Source organism: Pteronotus mesoamericanus, unplaced genomic scaffold (genome assembly GCF_021234165.1).
Source record: "Pteronotus mesoamericanus isolate MK-2021 breed Mesoamerican mustached bat unplaced genomic scaffold, CSHL_Meso_final contig_130, whole genome shotgun sequence".
Classification (NCBI taxonomy): Eukaryota; Metazoa; Chordata; class Mammalia; order Chiroptera; family Mormoopidae; genus Pteronotus; species Pteronotus mesoamericanus.
The window spans coordinates 23,668,201-23,694,202 of NW_026555060.1; the positions used below are offsets into that span (position 1 = coordinate 23,668,201).

A 26,002-nucleotide genomic window follows, 5' to 3' on the forward strand; every position below is an offset into this window, starting at 1 on the left:
GCAAAAAGACTCACACCTGTGTTGTTCGTAAGAAATGAATCCATTAGTGCTACCAGATTCATTACAAATAGGTCTGTAGGCAGAAAATAAAAACGGGAGTCTTAATACTTTCTGACTAAGCACTAAAATCAAGTCACTTTTATAATTGTGAAGTTATAAGGTCCATGATGTCACAGCACGGAATTATTGATTACAATATTTGTGATTATAACTTTAGATAAATACATAATTTTCTACAATATTCTATTTAGTGTCATTTTCTGAGACAACAAACAACTAATATAATTTCCCCAAAGAAATAACTAAGTAAGCATAGCCTAGATATGAAAGGTCCCATTTCATATCATTTTAAAGTTAGGATGTTTTAAGAGAACTGCTTGCAACAAAGCTAGCCAGGACCATTTTACTGTTAACAAGTTTCAGAAAAAGACTATCTGACAGGAGACACTTTTACTTTAGTTTGGTTTAATATTTATATTCTTAGAGTATTCAGAGTAAAGGTTGATAAATATCTTCCATATTTAACCAACCTATCAAGATATAACTGCTAGCTCACGGCTTTAGTCTCTCAAAGCACCATTGACATCAATCTCTCATTTGTTTCAATGTTCCTCATTAAACTTGTGAAATTTTTAGCCTTTGGTTTCAATGGTAATACGTAGTCAGGGCTGAACTGAAGTACATAGGGCTTATAATTTTGTCTCCACTCTGCTGTTTTGGCTATACTATTGCACATGTTTTACATATTAATACCCAGTTAATGCATTCTGCAACTGAGCTCCAGCAAACAAATGTCTTCCTACTGGGGATACCTCTGGTTCCCCACCTAGAAGTCATTTCCTTTTTTTGGTTTTTTGGTTTTGGTCAACAACCCTACTTCTGCTTAAGAAATGCACAAGGCAAAACTTACTGCCCTGCACAAGGTGATTGTGTAAGATGGAATGACTGAAGATGTGACAGCTAAATTGTGACCTGGAGGGCACAAGTTTGAGGGCTTGAGGGCAAATGCTAACATTCTGGGGATGGGAAAAGGGAAACAGAGAAAGTCCTTAGGATTTTGATGAACTGCTGTGTAGCCAAGTGAGCTAATTCTGGAAAACCTCCAGACTTCCATGACAGATAATAACCCCTATTGAATTACCACTTTCAGTAGGACGCTGTGTTATCTGAGACTGAAAGCATCATCATCCTTAAAACTGGATGCAAATACATGCACCTTTAGACTATATTTAATACGGATGGCACACAGGGGTATGAAGAAGCACATTCTTTGTAACAAAGGGTTCCTCACCCTCCTTTAAAGCAAGTAGGGTCTTCACTGTGCTCCAGCCCAGGGCTTCTCAACAAGTGAGGGACTGGCCACGTCTAAGACCACAGACAAGCACTGTTTTGTGTGTATTGTAAAATGTACAGGACATAGTTATTATTCTAACCATTCTTAAGTGGAATTAAGCACATTCACAATACTGTGTTATCACCACAGCTATCTACTTCCAAAACTTTTCACTTTCTCCCAAAGAAGCTCTATATCCATTAAATAACAGCTTCCCATCCCCTCTTCTCCTCAGCCCTGGTAACCTCTATTCTATTTTCTGTCTCAATGAATTTGCCTATTCTAGATACTTCATATAAGTTTAATCATACAATATTTGTCCTTTTGACTTATTTAACTTACCATGTTTTTCAAGGTTCATCCATGTTATGGCCTGTATTGTTCTTTTTTTTAATGGCTGAATAATGTTCCGTTGTGTGTATATATCAGTTTGTTCATCCTTCACCTATTGATGGACATTTGAGTTGTTTCCACCTTTTAGCTATTGTGGATAATGCTGCTATGTACATTGGCATATAAGTATCTGTTGGATCCCAGCTTTCAATTGTTTGGGATATATTAGGATTGGAATTGTTAGGTCATACTGTTGAGTATTTAACTTCTGGAGGAACTGACAGTTTTCCACAGCAGCTGCCCCATTTTATATTCTCACCAGAAACATGAGAGGGTGGTTATTTCTCAACATCCTCACCAACGTTTTTTTTCTTTTTCTTTTTTAAATAGCTATCTTAGTGGGTGTAAAGTGGTACCTCACTATGGCTTTGATTTTCATTTCTCTGCTAAGGATGCTGAGCATCTTTCCATGTGCTTATTGGCCATTTGTATAACTTCTTTGAGAAATGTCTACATCCTTTGATCATTTTTGAATTGGGTTTTTATTGTTGAGGTGTAGGAGTTATTTATATATTCTGAGTATTAATCCCTTAAATCACATTATGATTTGCAAATATTTTCCCCATTCTGTGGGTCATCTTTTACTCTTGATAGTATTGGTGCACAAAAGGTTTCAATTTTGATGAAGATCCAGTTTATATTTTTTCTTTTGTTATCTGTGCTTTTAGTGTCATATCTAAGATATCATTGCCAAATGCAATGTCATAAAGATTCTTCCCTGCTTTAAGAATTTTATAATTTTAGCTCTTATGTTTAGGTCTTTGATCCATTTTGAGATAATTTTTGTATAAGGTGTAAATAAGGGTTCAACTTCCTTTTGCTCGTGGAGATCTAGTTTTCCTAGCACCGTCAGTTGAAAAGACAGTCCTTTCCCCATTAGATCCCTTGTTAAAATTAATTGAGCAGACATGTGAGGGTTTATTTCTGGGTTCTCTATAGACATGTTTGTCTATACCTCTGTCTTTATGCCAGTATAAGGCTGTTTTGATTAGTGCAGCTTGGTAGCAATCTTTTAAATCGGGAAGTTGGAGTCCTGCAATTTTGTTCATTTTCAAGATTGCTTTGGCTGTTCGCATGTCCCTTGAGATCCCATGTGGATTTCAGAATAGGTTTTTCTATTTTAGCAATCTTCTGAAAAGAAAAATATAAACCCAAACCCCACATCTGATTCTTGTCCCCCGAGACTGATGTAAAGGTTGCAGGGTAGGACACAAGCCTCAGGAATTATGCAGCCAAGGCTAAGATCTATTGCCTGAAATAATTAACTGTCCTGTCCTTCTCAGAATAGCCACGGAAAGTATTCATGATGGTCCACTGTGGTTGGGGCCCAAATGACCTTTCCAACTTCATCTCACTGCTTTCTTCCCCAGAGCATGTGCATTCTACCCACCAGGTCTACTGAGCTACTACTACTACTACCTGAATGTTCCCTTTTCCAGGTTTCTACTGCCTGAAGCCCTCTCCCACCTTCTTATATGGCCAATTCCTCCTTCAATACTAGCCTTAGATGGCACTTCCTCCAGAAGCCTTTAGGCTAAGAAATATCTTTAGTTCAGTCTACAAGCTTGTAGCCATTTCTCCTATTTCCATTTCACTTTCCTTCAAAGGGCTCCTGCTGCATTGCACCCCTCTGCTGTTTTAACAGGCCTCACCCTCCTGCCTGAGGGCCTTTACCTCAGAACTCTCCCTGGATTTCTGTGTGACCCAGGACTTCATCTCCTCCAGGCTTTGCTCTAAGGTCACCTCTCGGGGAAGCCTTTCATCACTCCCATCCAAGTACTCCCTTCACCTCGTCCCCTCCTTCCTGCTTTGTTTTTGTCCATACCACTTTGCATCATCTGACATAGTATATATTGTTTCTTGTTTGTTCATTTGTTTATTGTCTGTCTCCTCCGTTAGAACTTTGTTTGGTTCACTGTTTTATCCTCAATACTTAGAATTCAATAAATACCATTATCTGTTGAATAAAGGAAAGGAGGGAGGAAATGAGGGAAGGAGGGCAGAAGGAAGGAAAAGAAAGAAAAACTGTTTCTTCATTTTTACATTATCTAACATGTAGCACATTGCCTGACATATAAATGATGCTCAATAAATGTTGGTAAACAAAGTAAAATGTTATTTTTTTATTACCTAATATACACACAGATATATGTGCACATTTCTATCTTAAAAGTGCCTCTCTAAACTTGTTCTCATACTGCTTCAGAAAGAATTTTGTGATAATTTAATTCATATAAATATCTACGCCTTAAATAATTTTAAAATTAGTGTCTGTGTATATATATATATATACATGTCATTTTGAACAGTTACTTGCAGCCAATTTTATATCATGTTGACACTTTATTTCCAAAATTGGTGCTGGCTCTTTAGGACCTATGGAAAATCAAAAGTCTAGCATCGCATCACTTTAGGTCTCTTCCCTTAAAAAAATAGTTTATTAAAAAAATAATCTCCGACTAGCCTTGTTACAGTATGATTTAAGGTCTTCAAAGGCCTCCTTTTTTCATAGGACAGCTCTGCCAAGGCCCCTAGGCCCCCTCACACACCATCTCCACCGGGCCACGTGGACAAGGCCTAACTGCAGGCCGACGGGAGTCTCACTGGGATTCCCTGCGATTCCTCCTTGTCTTGCGGGAGGCTCCCACAAAGGTGGAATTTCCCCTTTATTTACCTACTTTCAGTTGAGACCAGGGCTTTTCATTTTGCCCTCATTTCTTCCCCTCCATCCCTTACCACCTAAGGTACAGCTGCTGGCTTCTGTGTTAGTCTCCGGAACTACTCAGCTGAGGTTTAAAGTTGGTTTGTCAATGCAGCATGACCCACCACTCATAAACCTGTGGTTATTTGACCTCTGTGACTAGGGACATCACACTGATCTTGCTTTTCATGACTTGTAAGTACAATAAATGGTCTGAATCCAGTTAAGTTTCCTCCTTACTGCCACTACATTGTTGCTTCGGGATTACTTAACTGCTTGAAATGGCTGACATTTATATTGGCTCTTTGTAGTATTACATAGTCCTGCCTAGCAGAGCTTCCAATAGAACAGACTGGAAGGCTGTTCTTTGATTTTGTAGCTCGTCTTTAGTATACTTAGTAACTGACTTAAAATAACTGATCATTGTTTGTCTAACAATTGTTGTTATATATTATATAAGAACAGTTACACCGTGGTGGTGAATTTAATGAGTCCACCTGACTGATCACGGGGTGCCCAGATTCAACATTATTTCAGAGTGTGCCAGGATGAGATTAGCAGTTGAACCGGTGACTCCGTAAAGTAGACTGCCCTCCCCAGTGCGGGTGGGCATCATCCAATTTGTCGAGGGCTTGCATACAACAAAAGGCGGCAGAAGGAGGAATTTGTCTTTTTTTCCTGCCTCACTGCTTGTGCTGGGACATCTCATTTCATTTTTCTCTGGCCCTGGAACTGGGATTTACACCATTTGCTCCCCTGATTCTCAGGACTTCAGGTTTAGGCTGGACTATACCACCAGCTTTCCTGACTCTCCAGCTTGCAGACAGCAGATTGTTATCCTCCAGAATCTCATGAGCCAATTCCCCATAATAAATCATTTTTATATGATATATATATATACTTATTCCCCCACTGGTTCTGCTTCTCTGGAGAACTCTGACTAATAATACACACACAGCAAAGATTAGAATACAGTAGAGACAAAGGGGAATCTGTCGGTCAATTCTCTTATATTCTTCTATTGCAAACTTTCTTGTTGGGACTTCCATTTAGTTCATCAAAGGACTGTGGCTAATGACATAACTTATCACTAGGTATCTTAAACCACTCTTACATCGTGTCAAGCATATAAATCTAATAGCAGTCCAATTCTAGAATTAATATATAAAAGCTTTGTTATTCAAAAACCAAATTGAAGTTTTACATGGTAAAATTGTTAGGTAGCAGCTAGGAATGAGCTGCCAGAGGGGAAATAAAGGCAGGGTCCTCACCATTATAATCTAACAAAGATCTTTATACAGGAGGCTAGAAGCAAAAGGAAGACGTGTCTCACCAATTGACTCAGCAGTCCTGAGCTCGGTTTGATAAAATTGCTGGGTGTCCCAAGCATCACAAGTAGAATAGCGCAGGAGAAGGAGAGTCCTTGAGACTGTGCTGAGGAAAGGGGCTTCTGTGACAATCTTACAAAGATTGCCGGGTACAGGAAGAGGGGGCAGTGGTTGAGATTCTATGCTGGGAAAGGAAGCTCCTTTAACAATTTCAGTAACTAAAACAAAGAGCCTTTACTAACTGAGAAAGAAAGCCTTTGTAGTTGTACATTATTCCCAAAGAGAGAGGAGGGAGAACCTAGAAGCCATCTAAAGTATATAACCCTTAAGTCCCAATAGTCAGCCATACTTAGATTAGTGAAGTACCTGCTTGTAGCCTCAGCTCAAGTATCTAGAGCAAACTCACTAACTTACTAACAAACTTACTAACAACTTTATTTTCCCTACATGTGGGGTATTCAGACTAGCTGGGTACCTGCTTGAGGCTTTGTGCTTGTGTGTGATTTATAAATAAACTTGCTACCTCAGAATGGAGGCAGGAAAAGAAGGCCTCATGACTTGGGTCTCTCCCCATCTGTAGCAAAATAACTGTAACCGTTGTCATTGAAAACTAAAACTAATCATTCAGTACAGGATACCAGATAATCTGAAGACTATGGAAAATGTTATATATGAAACAAAATCAGAACACAAAATTGTACCTATATTATTATTTTAACAACATAAATGTGTGCATAAATGTGAAACAAATTAGAAGGGCACACTGAAAGGGAACGTGTTTTGAGGTAATATTTTTTCTTTCTTTTTCTTTTACTTTTTTTTCTTTTTACTTTTTTATGTTTGTGTGATACAAATAGGAGAGAACTGTAGTTATTAATTCTAGCAAAATTCTCGTAGAGATTTTATGATTCGTCTTAAACTAGAACACAAGCACTAAAATCATAGGAGCTACAGTTAATTTTTATTAACTTAATTCAGGTTGTCACTAGAGTCATCAAGGTTATCATAATCAAGTGCTTTTTACATGCCAGGGACTGTGGTAAGCATCTAACATAGATAGGCTCTTCTAATGTTGACAACAGGTTCTATTTTTATCACTTTGTAGAGCATTAATTAGCTTGCTTTATGGTCACAGGCGTAGTTAGTAATGAAGTTAGGGTTTCAATCGAGCCAGCCCCGCTCCAGAGCTGTGGAAGTTAATGGCAGGTATGGTAATCTTCACTGAGCAAATGTAAACTGAGATGACGCTATAACTCTAAAATCTGGAACTATAAATCTGGAAACTTAAGGGGACAAAAAAATTATACACATTTCCTTCTCACTACTCTAGCACAGCAATTTTTAACCCTTTTCATGACACACACAGACTAAAATTCTAAAATTCTACCGAAATTCTGTGGCACACCCAAAAATATATTTTTTGCCAATCTGACAATAAAATAGGTATAATTTTGATTCATTCATACTGGATGACTATTGTTGTTGACTGTTGTCATTTTTTTATTGGACAATCTAAGGGAAAAGAGGTCAGTGCCCCCTGACTAAATAGGTATTGCATGTTTTAAAAACTCTTGCGGCAGTTTAAAATCGCTGCTCTAGCATTCCAATTACACATTGTGTCTCAATTTCTCTGAGTTTAAAAGTAGAGATTTAAGACCACTTTAGAAGTGCATGTTACAGTTCATAACAATGGACTAAAAAGATTCATTCTGTGAAACAGAACTTGTTATTACTCTCAAACTCGTAACTTAGTTCTTTCTGATCTTTCTAACTGTGATTTTAGAGATCACATTGTACTCTACCCTGCGCTGCAATAATCTTTGTCAAAGAGCAACACAGTTCTTTGTTTTGTTTAGTTTACGGCCCGTTAGGTACATGTAGGTGATAAAAATTGAAGATATAGAAACGAGACCAAAAGAAGTGGGGGACAGGGGAGGGAACAAAACGAGCAGTTATGAGATTGAGAAAAAGAAAAGGAAAAGGAAGAGGGGTCTAAATTAGCTTGGAAAAGAAAAAGTGTGCCTGAGTAGGATGGCGGCTCATGAGATCAAAATGAACCTACTGTTCTCTCAGTCCTTGAAACGCTGACCTTGAAAATGTTCTTCAGCTGGTTTACAATTGTCCCTAACTTCCCAGCGACTCCGTTCCTTAATATTCATCTTCATTAGTTGGAGTAGCTACAGCAGACATTCGAAGTTTTCTGAACTGCTGTCGCAGGACTCGAAGCAGCCTTTACTCCTCGTCTTTGGGGAAGGGGGGAGATTGGGCGGAGGGACGTGGCGGCGCTCAAGATTGCCTACATTATTGCCTGTAGGCATGTTGTTTCCTCAAACCACTCCTCATCTCCAAAGTATTTTGACTTTCCAGGTTCTGAGGATTCCCTCAGGGATACAGCGGAGATGGGGACGCTGGGAAAGGCTAGGGTTTTGCGTCTCTCATGGAAGCCAAATATAGAAAAGCAGGAAGTGGGGACCGCTCAAACCGCCAGCCCGATAGGTAGAAACTGAGTCAGAAGGGAGAGGGTGGCAGATGAGACGAGGAGCTTTCAAAAGACTGTTGCCGTCTTGACTGGTTCGCAGACTAGGCAGGGGAGCTACCCAGCAGCAGGTTACCGTGGTAACCGTGAGATCGCGCGAGACAGACTTTGGGCCTGCGCACTGCGGCTGTAGGGCCCTGATCGGAGCCCCAACCCCCGCCACCCTCCCCGCCCCCACCCCCGACGCACATCCTACGCTCCCTTCTGAAGCTTTTTACAGATTGGTCCTGGCTCTGAAACTTTCGGCACCCGCGAAGCAGTGAGCCGACTTTTTCTGTTGTAAGTGAACTAACACTGAAGGATGAAATGTCAAGTTCTCTTGAGTATTTGGGAGGCGGGGCTGGGAGGCCGAGGGCTGTGCGCACGCGCGTGGCGGCCCACGTGGACCCGACGCCGGTGGTAATCGTGAGTGGGCAGGAGTAGGGTGGCGGAGGAACAGGAGGGCCCACCTGGGACGGAATCGTGGCGGGGACTCGCGGCGTGTTGAGGCCGGCGAGCACGCAAGGTCTCCCGGCCTGGCCACCTCTGCCCGGACTGCGTTTTGTCGAGTCTCGGGCCATGGCTCACTCTCGGCGCTCGGCCTAGAGTTAAGCGTCCTTTGGGTACGAGAGATAAGCCTCACCTTGGCCCTTCAGTACTTCACATTCCAGAAGTGGAGTCGGACAACAAAGTCACTGCACCCCGTATGCTCAGCAGTAGAGTGCCGAAGGTCCTAGATACTGGCCCAGCATCTCAAAAGAGATTAACCCTGGGTCAGCGCTGGAAACTCTTTACCCTCAGCTGCTGAATCTAGAAACCCGCAGGCATCCCTGAGTCCTTCCTGTGCTTTACTCCAAGTTGATCACTACATTCTGTAGATTTTACCTCTTAACTGTGTTAACTAGCATGTATTTCTGCCCATCCCTTCTGCAGTGACTCTACCGTCGTTTCTTACCGGGACTTCTCCTGGAGTCTCTTTGCTGCTTCCCTTTTTGGCAGATGATCCTTGCACGCCTAAATCCACAAAGATTTTTTTTGCTGTGCTTTTCTCATCCTGCCACTCCTCAGCTTTAAGGCGGTATAGTTGCTTCCCACTTTAAGGCCTACAAAAGACCTTCATCGCGTGGTCCTTATCTACATTTCTTTATATCTCACTACTCTTTCTAGCATCTGCCACAGTGGCATTGACTTTTTTTAATGCTGTTCCCTAGGCACTCTATTTGGCACTCAATTTGGTAGGCATTCTTCAGATATTTAGTCAAAAGGTCACTTCCTCCAGGAGGCCCTTCCTGACTCGCTCAACTAAGTCAGGCTTCGGCTATATGTTCCTTTAGTATCCTGTAGTTCCCTAACCTGAATGTTTTATTGTATTGTTATTGGGTTGGCCAAAAAGTTTGTTTCGTTTCCATATGATGGCTAGTAGTGCTTAGTTATCTTTAACCTTATTTGAAATAATTTTTTTAGATTGTATTGTGACAGCTGTCATCTCAGCATGCATTTTAAAAAATTACCAAAATCAGTGAATTTTTGTGCAGCCATTTTAATATTGAAGATGGAAGGAATATGCAATTTTTGGCATATTATGCTTTATTCAAGAAATAATAAAAATAATAATAATGAAAAAATGCAACTGACATGCAAAAAAAGGTTTGTGCAATGTATGGAAAAGGTACTGTGAGTGACTGAATATGTCAAGTGGTTTGCAAAGCTTTATGCTGTAAATTTCTCATTGGACAATGCTCCATGGTTGGGTAGACCAATTGAAGTTGATAGCAATCAAATAGAGACATTAATTGAGAACAATCAGCGTTATACCACACAGGAGGTAGCCAACATACTCAAAATATCCAAATCAACAGTTACTGGTGAAAATGAAAAATGTGTATTTTATTTTACAGGAAAAAACTAAATAGACCTTTTGGCCAACTCCAATACCTCCTGATATGCCTTCCTTATAGATTCTAAGCTCAGTGAGGCCTGTGAGTTTTTTCTGTAATACTTTATGGTTTGGTACATTGTGGATAATCCAGAAATACTTGTTGAAGAAAGGGGATTGTGAGGCTGAGGGTGGGCTATTCCAGGCAGAGGGAATAATGTGTATAAAGACATAAAGATGAGAAACTGTTTCAGTGGTGGAGTGTAACGTGCGTGCTGGGGCATATAAGGAGAAAGGCTGGTGGGGCGATGGGGACAGTGTGGAGGACCTTCTGTGTCACCTTAAAGAGTTTGCACTTGATCCTGTAGGCAAATAGAGGCCTCCAAGACATAGCTCAAAAGGCGTCTCAGCAAGAGCTGCCTATTTTTCTCCTCCAAAGCTGTTACTTCTCCTTATTAGTGAGTACTTTGTATTTGGGTTATAGGGCATTGAGATTCTGCTTACCCAAATTTGTTGGTTCTCATCTCCCCCATCAGATTCTGAGGACAGGAGGAGTTAATGCATACTGTGCTCTCTCTCCAGAGCACATAACTGTAAGTATTTATTCTGTGTTATTTGAATGCTAATGCTTTGACTTGCAGTTTGGCAAGAGCTATCAGATCATTTTTGTCTGACAAAAATGCTTGCCTTCCTGACCACCTTCAGCCTCATGCCAGCCTCTGCCAGTCACCCTTGGATTTGCATGAGCTACTTCCTGGTTCCCTGAGCTTGAGGGGAACATGGAGATATTGGGGGCTAGGGAGGGTTGTGCAGTGGGGCTGGTTTGAAGGCAGCAGATACTGAGTCTGTAGCTGTGGACACGATACTGACACAGGTGAGGTCTGACCTTTCACCTCATGGAGCTGTGGAGAAGAGGAAAGGTCCTGTGAGCATTTTTCAGGGCTATCCAGTGTGGAAAGGTCGCCTGTCCTACACCTGCAGTTCCTAATTCCAGTTCTGTATCACATTCATCCAGGCAACTTTTTGCAAGTCCAGATGCCCCAGGTCTATTCTCAGGGATTCCAACTGAGTAGCTGGAATGTAAGGACCAACCATCTGCATGTTTTAAAGGCCACAGACTATTTATGAGGTGCAGCCAGGATTGGGAGAGCATAAAATTTAGATTTAGTAACCAGCTGTGACTTGGAGCAAGGTATTTGACCTGTTGCTATTTCCTCATTCACACATTGGGCAACATTTCACTTTTGTGAGACTCAAGTTAATAGATGGAGCAAGTGCCTTATAAATTCTGACCTTCCACAAAGACACTTGCTCATCTACCTCAGTAGAAAGCCCAGTGAGTGGGAGTTTAATTGGAGGGGACTTAATTGTTAATCCTGCAAGGGGCATTTCAGGGAGGCAGGCCTCAATGGAATAAATGGGGATATCTGGAATGAGAAATCTAGTTACCTGAAAATAGGATAGTTCCACATTCCAGACTTCTCCAGGGCCACCTTATTTAACTTGAGCTTTGCCACATGGGTCCCTGTGGCTCTTAGCTGAGCGCTGGAAAGAGCATGAGGAAGAAAACTGAGGGAAGAGAAAGGACTATGCCGTTAGCTCTGGGAAGGAGAGACAGAATATGCTCCCTAGACTATGATTTTATAACATTTTCCCAGAAAGGCTCCTTCTGGTTATTTTTCCTTAATGGAGTAGTATCTTTAAATTTCATGACAAAATTTCCCTAGTTTTCATCAAATTGCCAGCTGGAGGAGCAGTCAGCTTGGAATAACTTTAGGAAAGGGGACTGTCCACCTGCATATGTATCAAATGTTTTAGGAAGGATATACAAGAAGCTCAGGGTTTAGATAAGGAAAGAGAACTTATAAGAGAGCATGAAATGAAAGTATCATTTCAACTTTTAATCATGTGCATATGTTACCATTCATTAAAAAAAAAAAAAAATCGCACCTAGTTAATTATAAAGGCAGAGACTTCCAGGGCCCTCACAGATTGTGAGCTCTGTGTAGACAGCCATGGGACCAATGTGTGTGGATGTGGAGACTTGTTTACTCCTGAACCCCAGTGCCTAGAACACAGCATGCACTTTGGATATTTCTTAAATGCATGAATGGAAGCCTAACTAGATAGGAATTTAAAAAATGGTAACAAATCTATAAGATTAATACCATACAGTCATTAAGAGGATAATTTTGAACAAGTAGAAACATGGAACAATTTTAATAAATGAAAATTTCACTGAAAAACATTCATATATTGCCTATATACGAATAAAGACCAAGTCATATGAAAAAATGAGGAAAATAAGTTACTTAAAAGAGAGGTTAAGTGTATGGCCACATAATTGGTCCTCTATAATTGGTCCACATAATTAGCCTATAAAGAATCAGAATAAGTACAACCAGGATATTCTTAAGAAATGCATTGCCAGTTAACACTAATTTTCCTTTGCCATTTTGCTTCTCAAGAAGGATTTTCAGAATGGCTGCAGCTCCTCAGGCACCAGGGAGGGGCTCTGTTCGGAAGACAAGACCTGTAACTGTAAAGACATCACTGAACAACCCGTACACTATCTGCTGGAGTGCTCTGGAAAGAGAGGATATGCACTTCATCTTACAAACACTTGAAGACAGATTTAAATCTATTGGGCTTGAGAAGATTGAGGATAAGAAAAGAAGTAAAAAGCAGCCTTTTTTAAAGAAACAAGGCAGAGAGAAACATAGCATAGATGTTGATATGAGTGAGGCTCTGGAGGAAAAACCAGAAGATAACCAACAAGTGTCAGGGTGGACTTCTGTCCATGTGAGGAAACAGCTTGCCATTGGCGTTAATGAAGTCACCAGGGCTCTGGAAAGGAACGAACTGCTTTTAGTTTTAGTGTGTAAGTCAGCCAAGCCTGCAATCATCACCTCACACCTCATTCAGTTAAGTTTAAGCAGGACGGTTCCTGCTTGTCAGGTTCCCCGTCTCAGTGAGAGAATTGCACCTGTCATTGGCTTAAAATGTGTCCTGGCTTTGGGATTCAAAAAGAACACCACTGACTTTGTCAATGAAGTAAAAGCTATAATCCCCAGAGTACCCCGTTTAAATGTACCATGGCTTCAAGACAGACTTGAAGACTCCAGGGAAACTTCAGAGTCTGAATCTTTGGAAAACCAAGACAAAGAGATTTTGGACACTTCCTTTGAAGACCTCTCTAAACAGAGGAAAAAGCCAGCTGAACGTCAGCAGGCTGTAGTGCTACAACCCCTTAAAATAAAGAAACTGATTCCAAACCCTAATAAAAAGAGGAAACCACCCAAAAGTAAAAAAACTATTTCAAAGTAATCTTGTGTAACCTTGTCACTTCATACAATTGAAAGTGAAACCTTGTAAAAAAAAAAAAAAAACCTTGAATAAACTGAGTTACTTTTACGTAGATTCATGGGATATTGGTAATGTGCCTTTCAAGTGTGTGAGACTTTAGACAGCAGAGAGATGCTGAAGCTTAAAGACACTTAAGTGCAGAAAACAGAAGTATATGTATCAAAAGTTTATTGAAAATGTTTATACTTGTGTAAGCTCACTTTTTAAAAGGCTGGCACAATGCTTGTGAGCAAGAACATCTTTCTCTCAAACTTGGAAAATGTACCACAATAAAACATGGTTCTAGTTAGTAGGGTAGATGAAACTGGATTGCGAATTTGTCAGTAGTTTTAAAGGAAAGATATTAAGTGCTAAGTAATAACATTGTCTTTAGAAATAATACATCAGTTTTGATTTCCTGTCGATTTGACTTTCTTTGGGTAGGTATAAGCAAGGGCTTGGGAGAATGGCTTGGTATTTACAGAAAAAGCCAGATAAGGTCTTTTGAGTAGTTAGAATTCACCCTTTTACATGGTTAACATTTCCTTGGAAATTTAACATGTATAAAAAGTATGATGGTAATTGGGTGAAGGGAGGCAGGAACAGAATTAAAACACTGAGGAGCCTGAATTCTCAGAGATGGGTCTGCAATGATGGGCATCCTTCAAGTTAGGAAATGGGGCATAAGTCAACACTCTGTGTTAAAGTGGTTGCTACTACAGTGTGTGTTTGGAAAAGTTACTTTCTCTAATTTAGGGGGACAACTTGCCAAGTTTATTTTCAGCGTAAACTCTGGTTGCCACTTGGATTATGCAGCTTCCACTCTATATTTTACTGAATGCTGTCATGGCCAAAAATTAAAAAAAAGCTCATGAAATACAGCATTTCCATTGATAAAAGGATGCTGGGCAAAGACAAATGCATTTTTTAAAATATATAAAACACTGCATATTATACTGAAATTTAGTTCTAATAGCTACTTTATAAACAATCAGTTTTACTGATTATTTTAAAATATTGATAATTGGTTAAATTTTAGAGCCAACTAATTATTTTTAAATGACTGAGAAAATACGATTTCTATAATAGGAATTTTATAAATGAATAAAGGAACAATGCTATAGTTTCATCATGAAGTAAGCTCGTGACAACTTCTGAATGGCAATTCTGCAACTGTTTGGAAACCAACTTCATATGACTATGCCATAAAAAGTAATCAAACTTAAGTCCCAAATGAGCCTTGACTCCAGAATAAGTTAACATCTAATTTACTTAACGCTGGTATCTCAAAGAAGTTTCAGTGAATTGGTTCAGTTTTGCTTCTTGAAGTTTTCATCTGTTAAGTAAGAATGGTAATACAATTGGGTTGAATCATCCTAAACGAGAAGTCTTCCCTTATTTTTTCAAGTACACAGTGCTGTCCTAAATGGCAAGCACGTGTACCCTCTACTGGTAGCCTCAGGGATACCACAAGCCATGGGTTTTTAGGATAATGAATGGCAACCTATAGAAAGTGGCTTTCCATTCCTTAGTGTAAATCAGGATCAACAATTTTTTTTTTTTGTGAGGTCCAGATAGCAAATATGTTAGGCCTTTTGGTTCATATGGTCTAAATTGAAACAGCTCTGCATTCTGTACTGTGAAGCAGCCACTGGCAGTGGATAAAAGAGAGTGTGGCTGTGTTCCAATAAAACTTTATTCATTCATGAATGCTGAAATTTGAATTTCATATAATTTTCACGTCACAAAATGTTATTTTCCCCCAACCACTCAAAAACAAAAACCATCCTTAGCTTGTGGGCTGTACAAAAAACAGGTGGTGGGCTGGATTTAGCTGATGGACCACAGTTTGCTAGCTTTTGCCTGGTAGAAGATGTGACTTTTTATTTAACTACTTATAACATGAAGGAAAAGCCATTATGTCTAAAATAATTACATTTTTCTGGATTAAACAGACTAGGCACTAGAAGAGGGAAGGCAGGAAGAAGTATCTACTTTGTGATATTTGAGTCAAGGCCAGGCTATGTGGCCTCATTTAGCATCTTTCCCCCCCTTGGACTATTGACAATATATGCATTTATGTACACTGTGAAACTTGGTTTTTCAAATTCTGGATAAAAACACCATCAGTAACAAAATTATGAATACTTATTTACAAATAAGACATTTTCTATTACCATGACAGCTTTCATGATAAATTAAAGTCAGCATAAAGGAGTATGTGCAATTCTGCATAAGTAATAAAGACATTCATACTATCAATATCCTGATAGCACTAATAAATTCCACTGGGCATTTCCTTTGACTTTAGTGCTTCCATTTCCTTTTCCTCACATATCCTTGCTGTTGCTGAGAAGAAATGAATTTGTGCAGCAGCAGAAATGTCTAATTAGTCATGGGTGCATACTCTTTCAGGGAATATATTTCATGTTTGCGCAAAACTTTGCTTTTGAACTAATCCACTGACATGTTGAAAGTTAAAGTACAAGTCTGTGTGTTTTACAGTTTTGGCAACTTTGCTTCTGGAGAAATAAATGTACTAGTCACCAGTACATTTTTATCTTGCTCTACAGGTAGATATCCACCACTCATCATTGAGTTATGGAAGTGCTAATTTCAGACATGTTCCCAATAGTATCATGGAAGGTGATATAAGGAAAAATTTCCCAAATGGATCCTTTATTCTGTTACACAAATAGACAGCCACTTGATAAACAGAAGTGCAGCAGTTTTTCTCCACACCTTAGCAAAGATTTTTTTAATACGAGTCTGACTTCTGTTCCATCCATTAAATAGGTCCCTTTCTAGAGAATGGAAAAATAGCTTCTCTTCAAGAGACAGCCAAAGGTTCGAAAATTAGAGGAATGTGCTCTTTGTACCCTTTCATCCCTCTTTCGAATGGGTAAGCCGTGGAAAAAAGAAAAGGAAGAATGTTAGCATTCTAGCTGGAAATACGTAGTAGTGGTCATATATGGATGTTTTTTCATCTTGTCCAGTTGTTACCAACTGCATCGATTTCACTTAAGTTGTGCTTTTATTCTTCTTTGGAAAATAGTTCCAGGAATCATTAAGTAAAGTATTAATAAATGATGGTGTCAGAGTTCTAGAAATGGAAACATTCACCTATTGTAATACAAGTCCAACCTAAAGGGAGGGAAGAAATGGGATAGTAAGAACAGGTAAGCAAGAGAAATTAAATTATAAAGTAGTACAATAGATCTGTATTTTTAAAAAAAACTACTAAAAACTTAATAATCCTAAGGGAAGTATGGGCTTTCCTAGGTAAATTTATTAAGTTTACAAAGGGTATATCAACTTCTCTTACCTTTTCAGAATCTGTTCCTGGACACCTCCAATTGTACAAGTAATACTGTAAATTGCCATCTCCTATACCAAACTTGAGTTTTTCCAAGAATGTCTTATTTTCCATCAAATCTAGTGCATTGAATACATCAAATCCTTTCTGCCAATGTAAAAAGGATTTAAAATTGAAAATTTGAAAAGACTAGAGTGCTTTTTGTACTATGCATTTCAGCATAACATTGAATTCCTTTAATAACCTGTATATGCATTTACAGTAAGATTCAATGTCTGTAATATATAGTAGGTTATATATATATAGGTTAAGAATTCAAAACTGTCTCATACAACTAGCAGTGAATCTGATGGAGTCAGCAAGATTGTCCAGAAATACTGAATCAAAATATAGTATGCTGCTAACAATGACATAGCAAAATCTATCAAGAATTCAGAAAATATTTTGTTCCTGTTTAAAAGAAACAGTTGCCTAGATAGCTCTCTCTCTCTAGAACTATTAGTTACTTGTCTAAGTTCTGATTTAGCTCAAGTTACAGCCAAGAAACCAGAGTTGCAAAAACTTTAATATTATTTGTCTTCAGCTGGTAATGGGAAATAAATTTAGTAAAATTTAATAGTAAAAATCTAATGTCTTTAAAATGTTAGATAATACTATGCAAAATATAATATATTGGGTTGGCCAAAAAGTCCGGTTTGTTTTTTCTGTAAAATGAAAGACATACTTTTCATTTTTACCAATAACTTCATTGATTTGGATATTTTGAGTATGTCGACTATCTTCTGTATGGTAGAACACTGATCTTTTTCTCAACATCTTGATTGATCACTATCAACTTCAACTGATCTACCCGACTGTGGAGCATCGTCCAGTGAGAAATATCCAGCATGAAACTTTGCAAACCACTTTTGACATTTGATCAGTCACAGCACCTTCTCCATACACTGCACAAATTTTTTTTTCATTTCAGTTGCATTTTTACCTTTCTTGAAATAATATAATATGCTGAAAATGCTGCATACTCTTCCATCTTCAATACTAAAATGGCTGCACAAAAATTCACCAATTTTGATGTTTTCTTTTTAAATACATGCTGATATGACAGCTGTCACACAAAAAAATTTTAACAGAATTGTTCTGAATGAAGTTAAAGACAACTAGGGCTACTAAAGCTATCTTATGGGAAAACAACTAAACTTTTTGGCCAACCCATTAAATGAAGCACCTGCATTTCTATTTCTCAAGGCTTTTACCTTAACTAACGTACAGGACTTTTGGGGGAAGTAATTGAAAATGAGTAATAGGGTCAAAGAATCAGGAAAATGTTGATTCTGGGATCCACTAATAATGGATATATATTTTTGAAAAATCAATGATGAAATACTAGATAAATGAAAGGAAGACACTTTTGATGTGGTGTTCCCAATTTCTCATGAATTATATTTTCTCATATTCAATAATTACATCAAAGTGTATCTGTCTCCTGATTTCAATTTCTTTTTAAAGGAAAATGTTTATTTGTAGCAAGAATTTAACAATTATCCTAACTACTACCCCGAGGAAATAAAAAATATAAATATAGTAAGGCATATTGTGAATTTAATTCCTTTTAAATTCTTTTTATTTGAACAATAATCCCCTTAATTTTAAAAACAAAATCCTTTTGATTTTATAATTCAGGGACCATTTATTTGAATCAAAAAATTTACTGTTGCTAATTCACTGTAAAACAAACACTCATGTATTTTCCTTATATCATGGGATCATGTATTTATATTCCTTATGGGTTTTATATATTCTTATACTGTTTACATTATCTACTTTATATTAAAGTGTCTTTTTGGTTAAGTTGCAATAGAATTAATGATGAAAATAACTACTAAATTATTCTTTTGACTGATGGTCAAAAGTAAACAAGCAAAACAAAAAGCCTCAAATGAATTCTTCCTGTGTGCAAGAAAATACAGTAGGATGCTGTATGTACTTTGAAAACTACATAGGACAAGAAAAAGTGAACTGCTTACCAATTTAGCTATAATGAGCGCATCATTCATGAGGTCTAGCAGGGGCGTCTCCGTGTGAATATTGTAGAAGGAGTAGGCAGCTTTGAGGCTCTTGTGAGCAGGGTGGTGCATGACTGTGGAGGGGAGTGTGTAGAAGCTCAGGAAGTCAGTAAGTTTACCACTGGAGTTCTAAAAAACAAAGTAACAAGGTAAATACCTCATAGAAGTTTTATTCATGCATTTAAGCTAACTTTTTGATCTTTGACTTACACCATAACTTTGTGTAAGAACAAAAAAGAAGCAATTCATACTTTTCCCTTGACAGTCTGATTTGGAGCCCTGTAGAGTATGCTATGTAGATGCTGAGAAGGGCATGGGGTTGTAACCTTAGGCTAAGTGCTCGTTAATGATTTGCACAAAGATCTTAATCAGTAGAAAGGTTTAAAAGGAAAGCTTCCTTTGGGATGACTAATGAGTCTCTCTAGACTTGTGGAAAAGTGATCAGAGTAGAATCACTGTTTTTGCGAAGTAAGAGTGTTAAGGATATGAAGGCTGTCTTTTACAACTAACAGACACTGTACAACATTTAACATCATCTTGGCATAAGATGAGAATTTTATTAGCTTAAAGCAAAGTTGGATAAAGTTTGGAAGCTATTTTTAGAAGCTTGTGAAAGGCATTGGTACTACACCCAAATATACATATGTGAATAACAGAAAATTTGAAGCTATCAGAAATCAAAAGGGATGCAAAAGTAGTATTGATTTCATTATCACTAGTTTACTTTTCAAACAACAAATTTGCCATTATTATTGGGGTTGTTTTAACAGCTGTGGTGGCCTACACAGGTTGCATATAATTCAAACTATGGTATGTTTGAATTATACAACTGAGGAGCCTGGTCCAAATGCATGCTGTTGCTAGTATTTCAGCAGAAAACACAATTCCATAGGGATGGATTACTGGTTTTGGAGTGTTTCTGATTCGTTAAACCTTTTTTTAGACATTAGAGACATTAAGCTAAAGTGATTGTTGTGTTGTATTAGCAGCTCAGTATTAGAGATGAATTAAAAATCTAAACTTTGAGTGTTAACAAAGATTTTCAAATTAAAAAATAATATAACAAAAACACTCACTGGATGGGCTTAATAGTACAGTGGAGGACAGAATCACTGAACTTGAAGAATTTAGTAGATTTTTTACCCAATCTGAACAAAAAAGAAAAAACGGACTGAAAAAATGAATTAAGTCTCGGATCTGTGGGACCGTAACAAAAGAGCCAACACTCTATTCCTGGAGTCCCAGAAGGAAAAGGAGAAAGTGTGGAGCTGAAAGAGTATTTGAAGAAATAATGGCGGATAATGTCCCAGATTTGGCAAAATACAACAGATTCAAGAAGCTGAGTAAGTCTTAACAGGATAAACTCAAATAAATCCACTCTAAGATGCATCATAACTTTTGACTCCCCCGAAACTTAATTACTAATAGTCTATTGTTGACTGGAAGCCTTACTAATGAATAGTCAGTTAACATATTTTATATGTTATATGTATTATATACTATATTCTTACAATAAAATCAACTAGAAAAAAGAAAATGCTATTAAAATCATTAAAAATACATTTATAGTACTTATATATTGGGGGGAAAAACCATATATAAATGGGCCCACACAGCTCAAACCTGTGTTGTTCAAGGGTCAAATGTATACAAGTTATGCTTCAACTCTTTAAGTTTTATAAATTTGCTTTATGAAAGAAACAAAAATTGTAACACCATCTGGTACTCAAGACCCTGATATTTAAAAGTTGAGAATGTAAAAGGACGTTAATGGAAATGAAGTCACTTGAAGTGCCAAAATGTTTATACCAGTAGACTATGATCAGTCACACATGTATACTGTAATACCCAGAGCAACCATCATTAACTACACAAATACATTCAAATGTGCTAAAAATAAATCAAGACAGAATCCTAAAAAATTCTTCAAGCAATGCACAGGAAGGCAAGGGAAAAGAAAAAGGAACAATACCAGAGGGATCAAACAGAAACAAGTAATAAAACGGCAGAGTTAAGCTCTAACATAGTAATTTTCAAATGCAAGTGGTCTAAATATGCCAATAAAAAATATACTGCCAGCCCTGATTGGATGGCTCAGTTGGTTGGAGCATCATCCCATACTCCAAAAAGGTTGCAGGTTCAATCCCTGATCGGGGCATATACCTAGGTTGCAGGTTGGATCCCTGGTAGGGGAGTGACTGGGAGGCAACCTATCAATGTTTCTCTTTCACATCGATGTCTGTCTACCTGTTTGTCTCTCTCCCTTCATTAAAGTCAATAAACATATCCAAGGTGAGGATTTAAAAAAAAAAAAAAAAAAAAGCCTGGCAGAGTAAATAAATAAACATGGCCCCACTACATGCTGTTTGCAAGAAACTTGCTCCAAATTCAATGGCGTAGATAGGATGAAAGTAAAAGGACTACAACAAGATACATCATGCAAACATTAATGTTTAAAAGGTAGGAATGCCTATATTAATATACAATAAAATGACAGGAACAAATAAATTATTAGAGACCAAGAGGGGTATTACATCATGATAAAAAGAATGATCCACAAGGTAGACATAAAGGTCCTAAAGGTGTAAGTACCAAAAAAGACCTCCAAATACATCAAGAAAAACTGACAGAGCTGTAAGGAGAAATAGACAAATATATAATTATAGTTGGGGACTTTCACATCTCTTTCATCAACTAGAACTACTAGAAAGAAAATCAGTAAGAATATTAAAAAATCTGAACATAGTCAACAGGATCAAATTGGCATATATAGAACATTCCACCTAAAAACAGCAGAATATACATTTCGTTAGCACATAGAACATATTAGGCCCATAGGCCATATGGGCCTAAAACAAACCTCAAGAAACCCAACAAAGTAGAAATCATATGGAGTGTGTCCTCCAACCATAGTGGGATGAAACTAGAAATCAACTGGAATTCCCAAAGCACATCAAAATTGAACAGAACTTAAGTAATGCATGAGTTAAAGAGAACATCTTAAAGGAAATTAAAAAAATAATACATAGACCTGAATGAAAATGAAAGTAGAACATACCAAAATATGTAGGATTAAGTTAAAGCAGTAAAGAGAGGGACACTTACAGAAATAAATACTTACACTGTAACAGGGAAAAGGTCTCAATGACCTAGTCCCTCCCTCAAAAAAGAGAGAAAAAGAGAGAAAAAAAATCCCCCCAAATCCAAAGCATGTAGAAGGAAATAATCACAGGATCAGGAATCAATGACACTGAAAACAGGAAAATAATAGTGGAAATCAATGAAACAAAAACCTCTTTCTTGGAAAAAACATCAATAAAATCAATGCAATGCTAGCAAGACTAACAAAAATAAAGAGATGGTATGAGTCATCAATAGAAAGAATGAAATAAGAATTACCACTATAGATCTAGCAGCTATTAAAAGAATAACAAAGGAGTGATACAAACAACTTTCCTCTTATATATTTGACAATTTAGAAGAAAGGACCAATTCCTCAAAAACCACTAACTATTATAAAGATGAAATAGATGATCTGAATAGTCCTTATTTTAACAAAAAATATTCTCTTAGGTTAGATGGTTTTAACTGGAGAATTTTAGCAAACATTTAAGGAAGTATCACCAATTCTATACAATCTCTTCTAGAAAACAGAAGAGGAGGTAATACTTCCCAGCTCATTTTATTAGGCCAGTATTATCCTGATGCTTAAATCACACACAATGAGAGTACCAAAACAAAAACAAAAACAATGAAAAAAAACTCAAAACCCATCAGACCAAATACGAACTCAAAAAATACTCAACAAAGTATCAATCCAAATTAAAAAATGTATAGAAAGAATTATACACCATAACCAAGTGGACTTTTTCCTAGGAGTGCAAGGGTGGTCAAACATTTGAAAACCAATCATTGTAATATATCATATCAACAGACTAAAGAAGAAAACTCATATGATCATTATCAGTTGAAGAGTGAAAAGCACTAGGCAAAATTCAACACCCATTCATGATAAGAACTCTAGGCAAACTAGGAATGGGGGGGAATAATTGCAAATTGATAGGTGCATCAGCAAAAGTTCTACAGCTAAAATCATACCACATGGTGGAAGTCTCAATAATTTCTGCCTAATATGAAGAAAAAGGCAAGGATATCAATTTTCACCACTCTTATTCAACAAAGTATTAGAAGACTTAGGCCCTAAATAAGGCAAGAAAAATAAATAAAAGGGATACAGATGGGAAGAGAAGATATAAAAATGTTCTAACTCGCAGATGACATGATTGTCTATGTAGAAATCCCAAGAAAACTACAGATAAACTGGAATAAGTGATATATTGCAGAATATAAGATCAACACAGAAAAAGCAGTCATATTTGTATATATTAATGATGAACACGCAGAAACCAAAATTAACCGTGTGGAGGTCTAGGTCAAAAAGATTACAGTGTAGGTTGCATGTATCCAAGAGATACATTCATTACTAGTATGTGCTGAAATGCAAATAAATAAATTAAAAACACTGCAAATTATATAATGAAATACATGATTTTTATTGTTACAATCTAGAAATTATTAAACAAATATAAAAACAAAGAATAAAAAATTTTCTTTTCAAATTACGAAAACATGGGTTATTGCTAAAAAATATAACCAAAAAAAATGTCTTTAACATTAATTAATAAGAATCTTCAATGTTGGCTTTGCGAAATGCTGTAACAGCCATCACAAACAATATTGCTATGCTCAAGGCATAAATACTTTTCCTAACACTTGCAAAAATATTTTGATAAGCAACTCATTTTGGATGCACAACACATATCTTTTTCTGCTTGTCCAGGGAGCCGTCATTTGCATTTCCTTCTATCTGTGTTTGAAATTGATAAAGTTTCAGGTGTAAAGGCTTATGCACACCTGCAGAGATTTCTGAACGCTTTTTTATTTGTTCTGACACAAAGTGCATGAGATTTCTAATAAATATTCTGTGCCTTATTTTCACACTGCTGTTCAGCAAATGAATAGTCTGAGCATTTATTCCTGCAATATTCAAAACTGTGCAGAACATAACCACAGGCCATCTTCTGGTGTTCCTGACCACATTATATGTACCTATCATTTTGTCCTCAGCGTCAACTACTGACTTCCATTGGTTGTAATATTCTATTATACCAGGCTTTTGTGAATCTAAATTTATGGTGTCATCGAAATGCATACTTGAAACTAAAGTTATGTTTTTTTCTCTTTTTGGGTATATGAGATACAAGTATGCAATCTGCACCAAAAGCAAATGAGTTGAATTTTCAGGCCTGTTTTTAAGACACAAATTCAGGAGATAGTTGGGGTTTATTCTTACGCAAAGTACCTACATATGAAAGTCACTTCTTTTTCAAGTCAGAGATAAGATTTATTATCAGTAAACCAGTTATCTGTTGTAATATTACATCCTGATGAGTAAATGGGTTCTGCAAGTCACTTGATTATATCTGCTGGCTTATTACTCATCAAGTAAGGACCTATGGGCTGCTTACTGGCATATATTTCAAGATTTCCTGTGTAAAACAACTTTGAATTGGGCACAGTAAAAATTTTTGTACCATATTTACTGGGCTTGGATGGAATATATTGTCTAAACCCACACTTCCTCCAAATCCAGGGAACATTTCTTCTGTTGTTACATTCTGTCCCATAGAGTAACATAACTTAGAATTTTTTACAAATGCTGAGAATATATCTGTCTCTCACAACTGCTAATTTGTCCACTTTCAGGAGTTCAAAGCAGGTAAGCTTGTCATCAAACCTGATAAAATTATGAATAAATGTAAATCTTGGTAAAGATATCCTAAGTCTAAAAAGTTCAATCCCACTACCATCGGTAGCTCATAAATCCTGCAAATTTAGCCAATTGCTGTGATGTAAACCAGCTAGATATGAGACCTAAAAATGCTTCCAATTTGATTTTGTCTATTCGTTTAGCATCTCTTTCTTGTGAAAACTGGCTCAAGATAGAATCAATGTATTCATTTGTATATAATAAGATTAGATCTAAAATATCAATTGTGATAAAGCAGTTCCAAGTTTCAAGTTCTGTCTTGGAATTTTTTGTGTTTGGCCAAACTAATGGAAGGTGACACAAAATACCCTATGGCTATTTTCTAATTTGTCTTATTGGATTTTCCCTCCGTTTTGAATCTTTTTCCTTTAAAAAAAATACTCTTCCTTCATGTCTAATTCATCTTCTTTCTACTCTAAAAATATCTTGCTCAATATCTGAATCTTCTGAATGAACTTTCACAGAAACTTCATCTTCTAAATCACTTTCATTTTCACAGTTGACTCTATCATTCTCATCATCAGACTTGAGTAGCATTTGCTGAAATTCTTCAATATCTCTTGGATTATCGAGTCAATATATTTTTCAGCCATTTTCCATGGTAAATGAAACCCAAAACACTACTTTGAAGTTCATGAAAAACTACTACACCAACGCTGATGTTGGAGTTTGTGGTATCTTTCAGATACAATCTACTATCAAACATCACACACCCTTACAAAACACACATTATAACCAAACTGATGCCTTAAATGTATGGCTTAACATTAGTCACATACAAACATGCAGCTAGTCATGACCTTGAACCTATGCACCTGATATATGTAACAACATTTAAGAAAAGTGTTTGTGTCTCTCACATCAGCTGCATCCTTCACAGGGTTAAACACAGAATACTATCGTAATCACGTCAAGGAAAATGAAGTATTTAGGTATACACTTAAGGAAACATGAGGCTCACACACAAGACACATTATAATTAAAATGGCAAAAGTTAAATACAAAGAGTCTTAAATGGAGCAAGAGAATTCCAGTCAAGATGGAGGCATAGGAAGACACATTTCACCTCCTCACTCAATCATAGAAAGAATTACAACTAAATCTCAAAAAAATCCCTGTGAGAAAGTCAAACAGTATGGAAATCTGACAACCTAGAATTTAAAGAAATTACTACATTCATCCGGATGGGGAGGAGGGGTGAAGACATGGAGACAGGGCAGAGAGGTAAGGATAACACAGTGTGGTGCAGAGAGGGGGTGGTGGAATGTGCACGGGCAATCCTACATTCACATGTGGAAGATA

At 37.3% G+C, this 26,002-nt stretch overlaps 2 protein-coding genes across 7 annotated transcripts in view; one reads left to right on the forward strand and one right to left on the reverse strand.

Annotated features, from left to right (window-relative positions):
* The first annotated feature begins 8,500 nt into the window (after nucleotides 1–8,500).
* Nucleotides 8,501–14,281, forward strand: RPP38 (ribonuclease P/MRP subunit p38). 6 transcript variants are annotated; one of them, XM_054593399.1, is made up of 3 exons: nucleotides 8,501–8,570; nucleotides 10,683–10,739; nucleotides 12,615–14,281. In XM_054593399.1, the coding sequence occupies exon 3, from the start codon at nucleotides 12,628–12,630 to the stop codon at nucleotides 13,471–13,473; it is 846 nt and encodes a 281-aa protein (XP_054449374.1). In that variant the 5' UTR covers nucleotides 8,501–8,570; nucleotides 10,683–10,739; nucleotides 12,615–12,627; the 3' UTR covers nucleotides 13,474–14,281. The 6 variants fall into 6 exon arrangements, with proteins under 6 accessions (XP_054449374.1, XP_054449338.1, XP_054449382.1 ...); XM_054593363.1 differs by lacking the exon at nucleotides 8,501–8,570 and adding an exon at nucleotides 8,657–8,893; XM_054593407.1 differs by lacking the exon at nucleotides 8,501–8,570 and adding an exon at nucleotides 8,657–8,893 and having other exon boundaries at nucleotides 12,618–14,281.
* A 981-nt stretch (nucleotides 14,282–15,262) lies between these two features.
* The window catches only part of NMT2 (N-myristoyltransferase 2), a 71,200-nt gene continuing 60,460 nt past the window's right edge, over nucleotides 15,263–26,002 (reverse strand). The window contains exons 10-12 of the mRNA XM_054593350.1: nucleotides 18,832–18,999; nucleotides 16,817–16,954; nucleotides 15,263–16,635 (exon numbers count right to left, since the gene is read on the reverse strand). Of these exons, the coding sequence (XP_054449325.1) occupies nucleotides 16,615–16,635; nucleotides 16,817–16,954; nucleotides 18,832–18,999 (327 nt within the window). The 3' untranslated portion in view covers nucleotides 15,263–16,614. The remainder of the gene's footprint in view (nucleotides 16,636–16,816; nucleotides 16,955–18,831; nucleotides 19,000–26,002) is intronic.

Bases quoted from the DNA above. Each gene is read 5' to 3' on its own strand.
- RPP38 (XM_054593399.1), top strand. From the start codon at position 12,628: ATGGCTGCAGCTCCTCAGGCACCAGGGAGGGGCTCTGTTCGGAAGACA.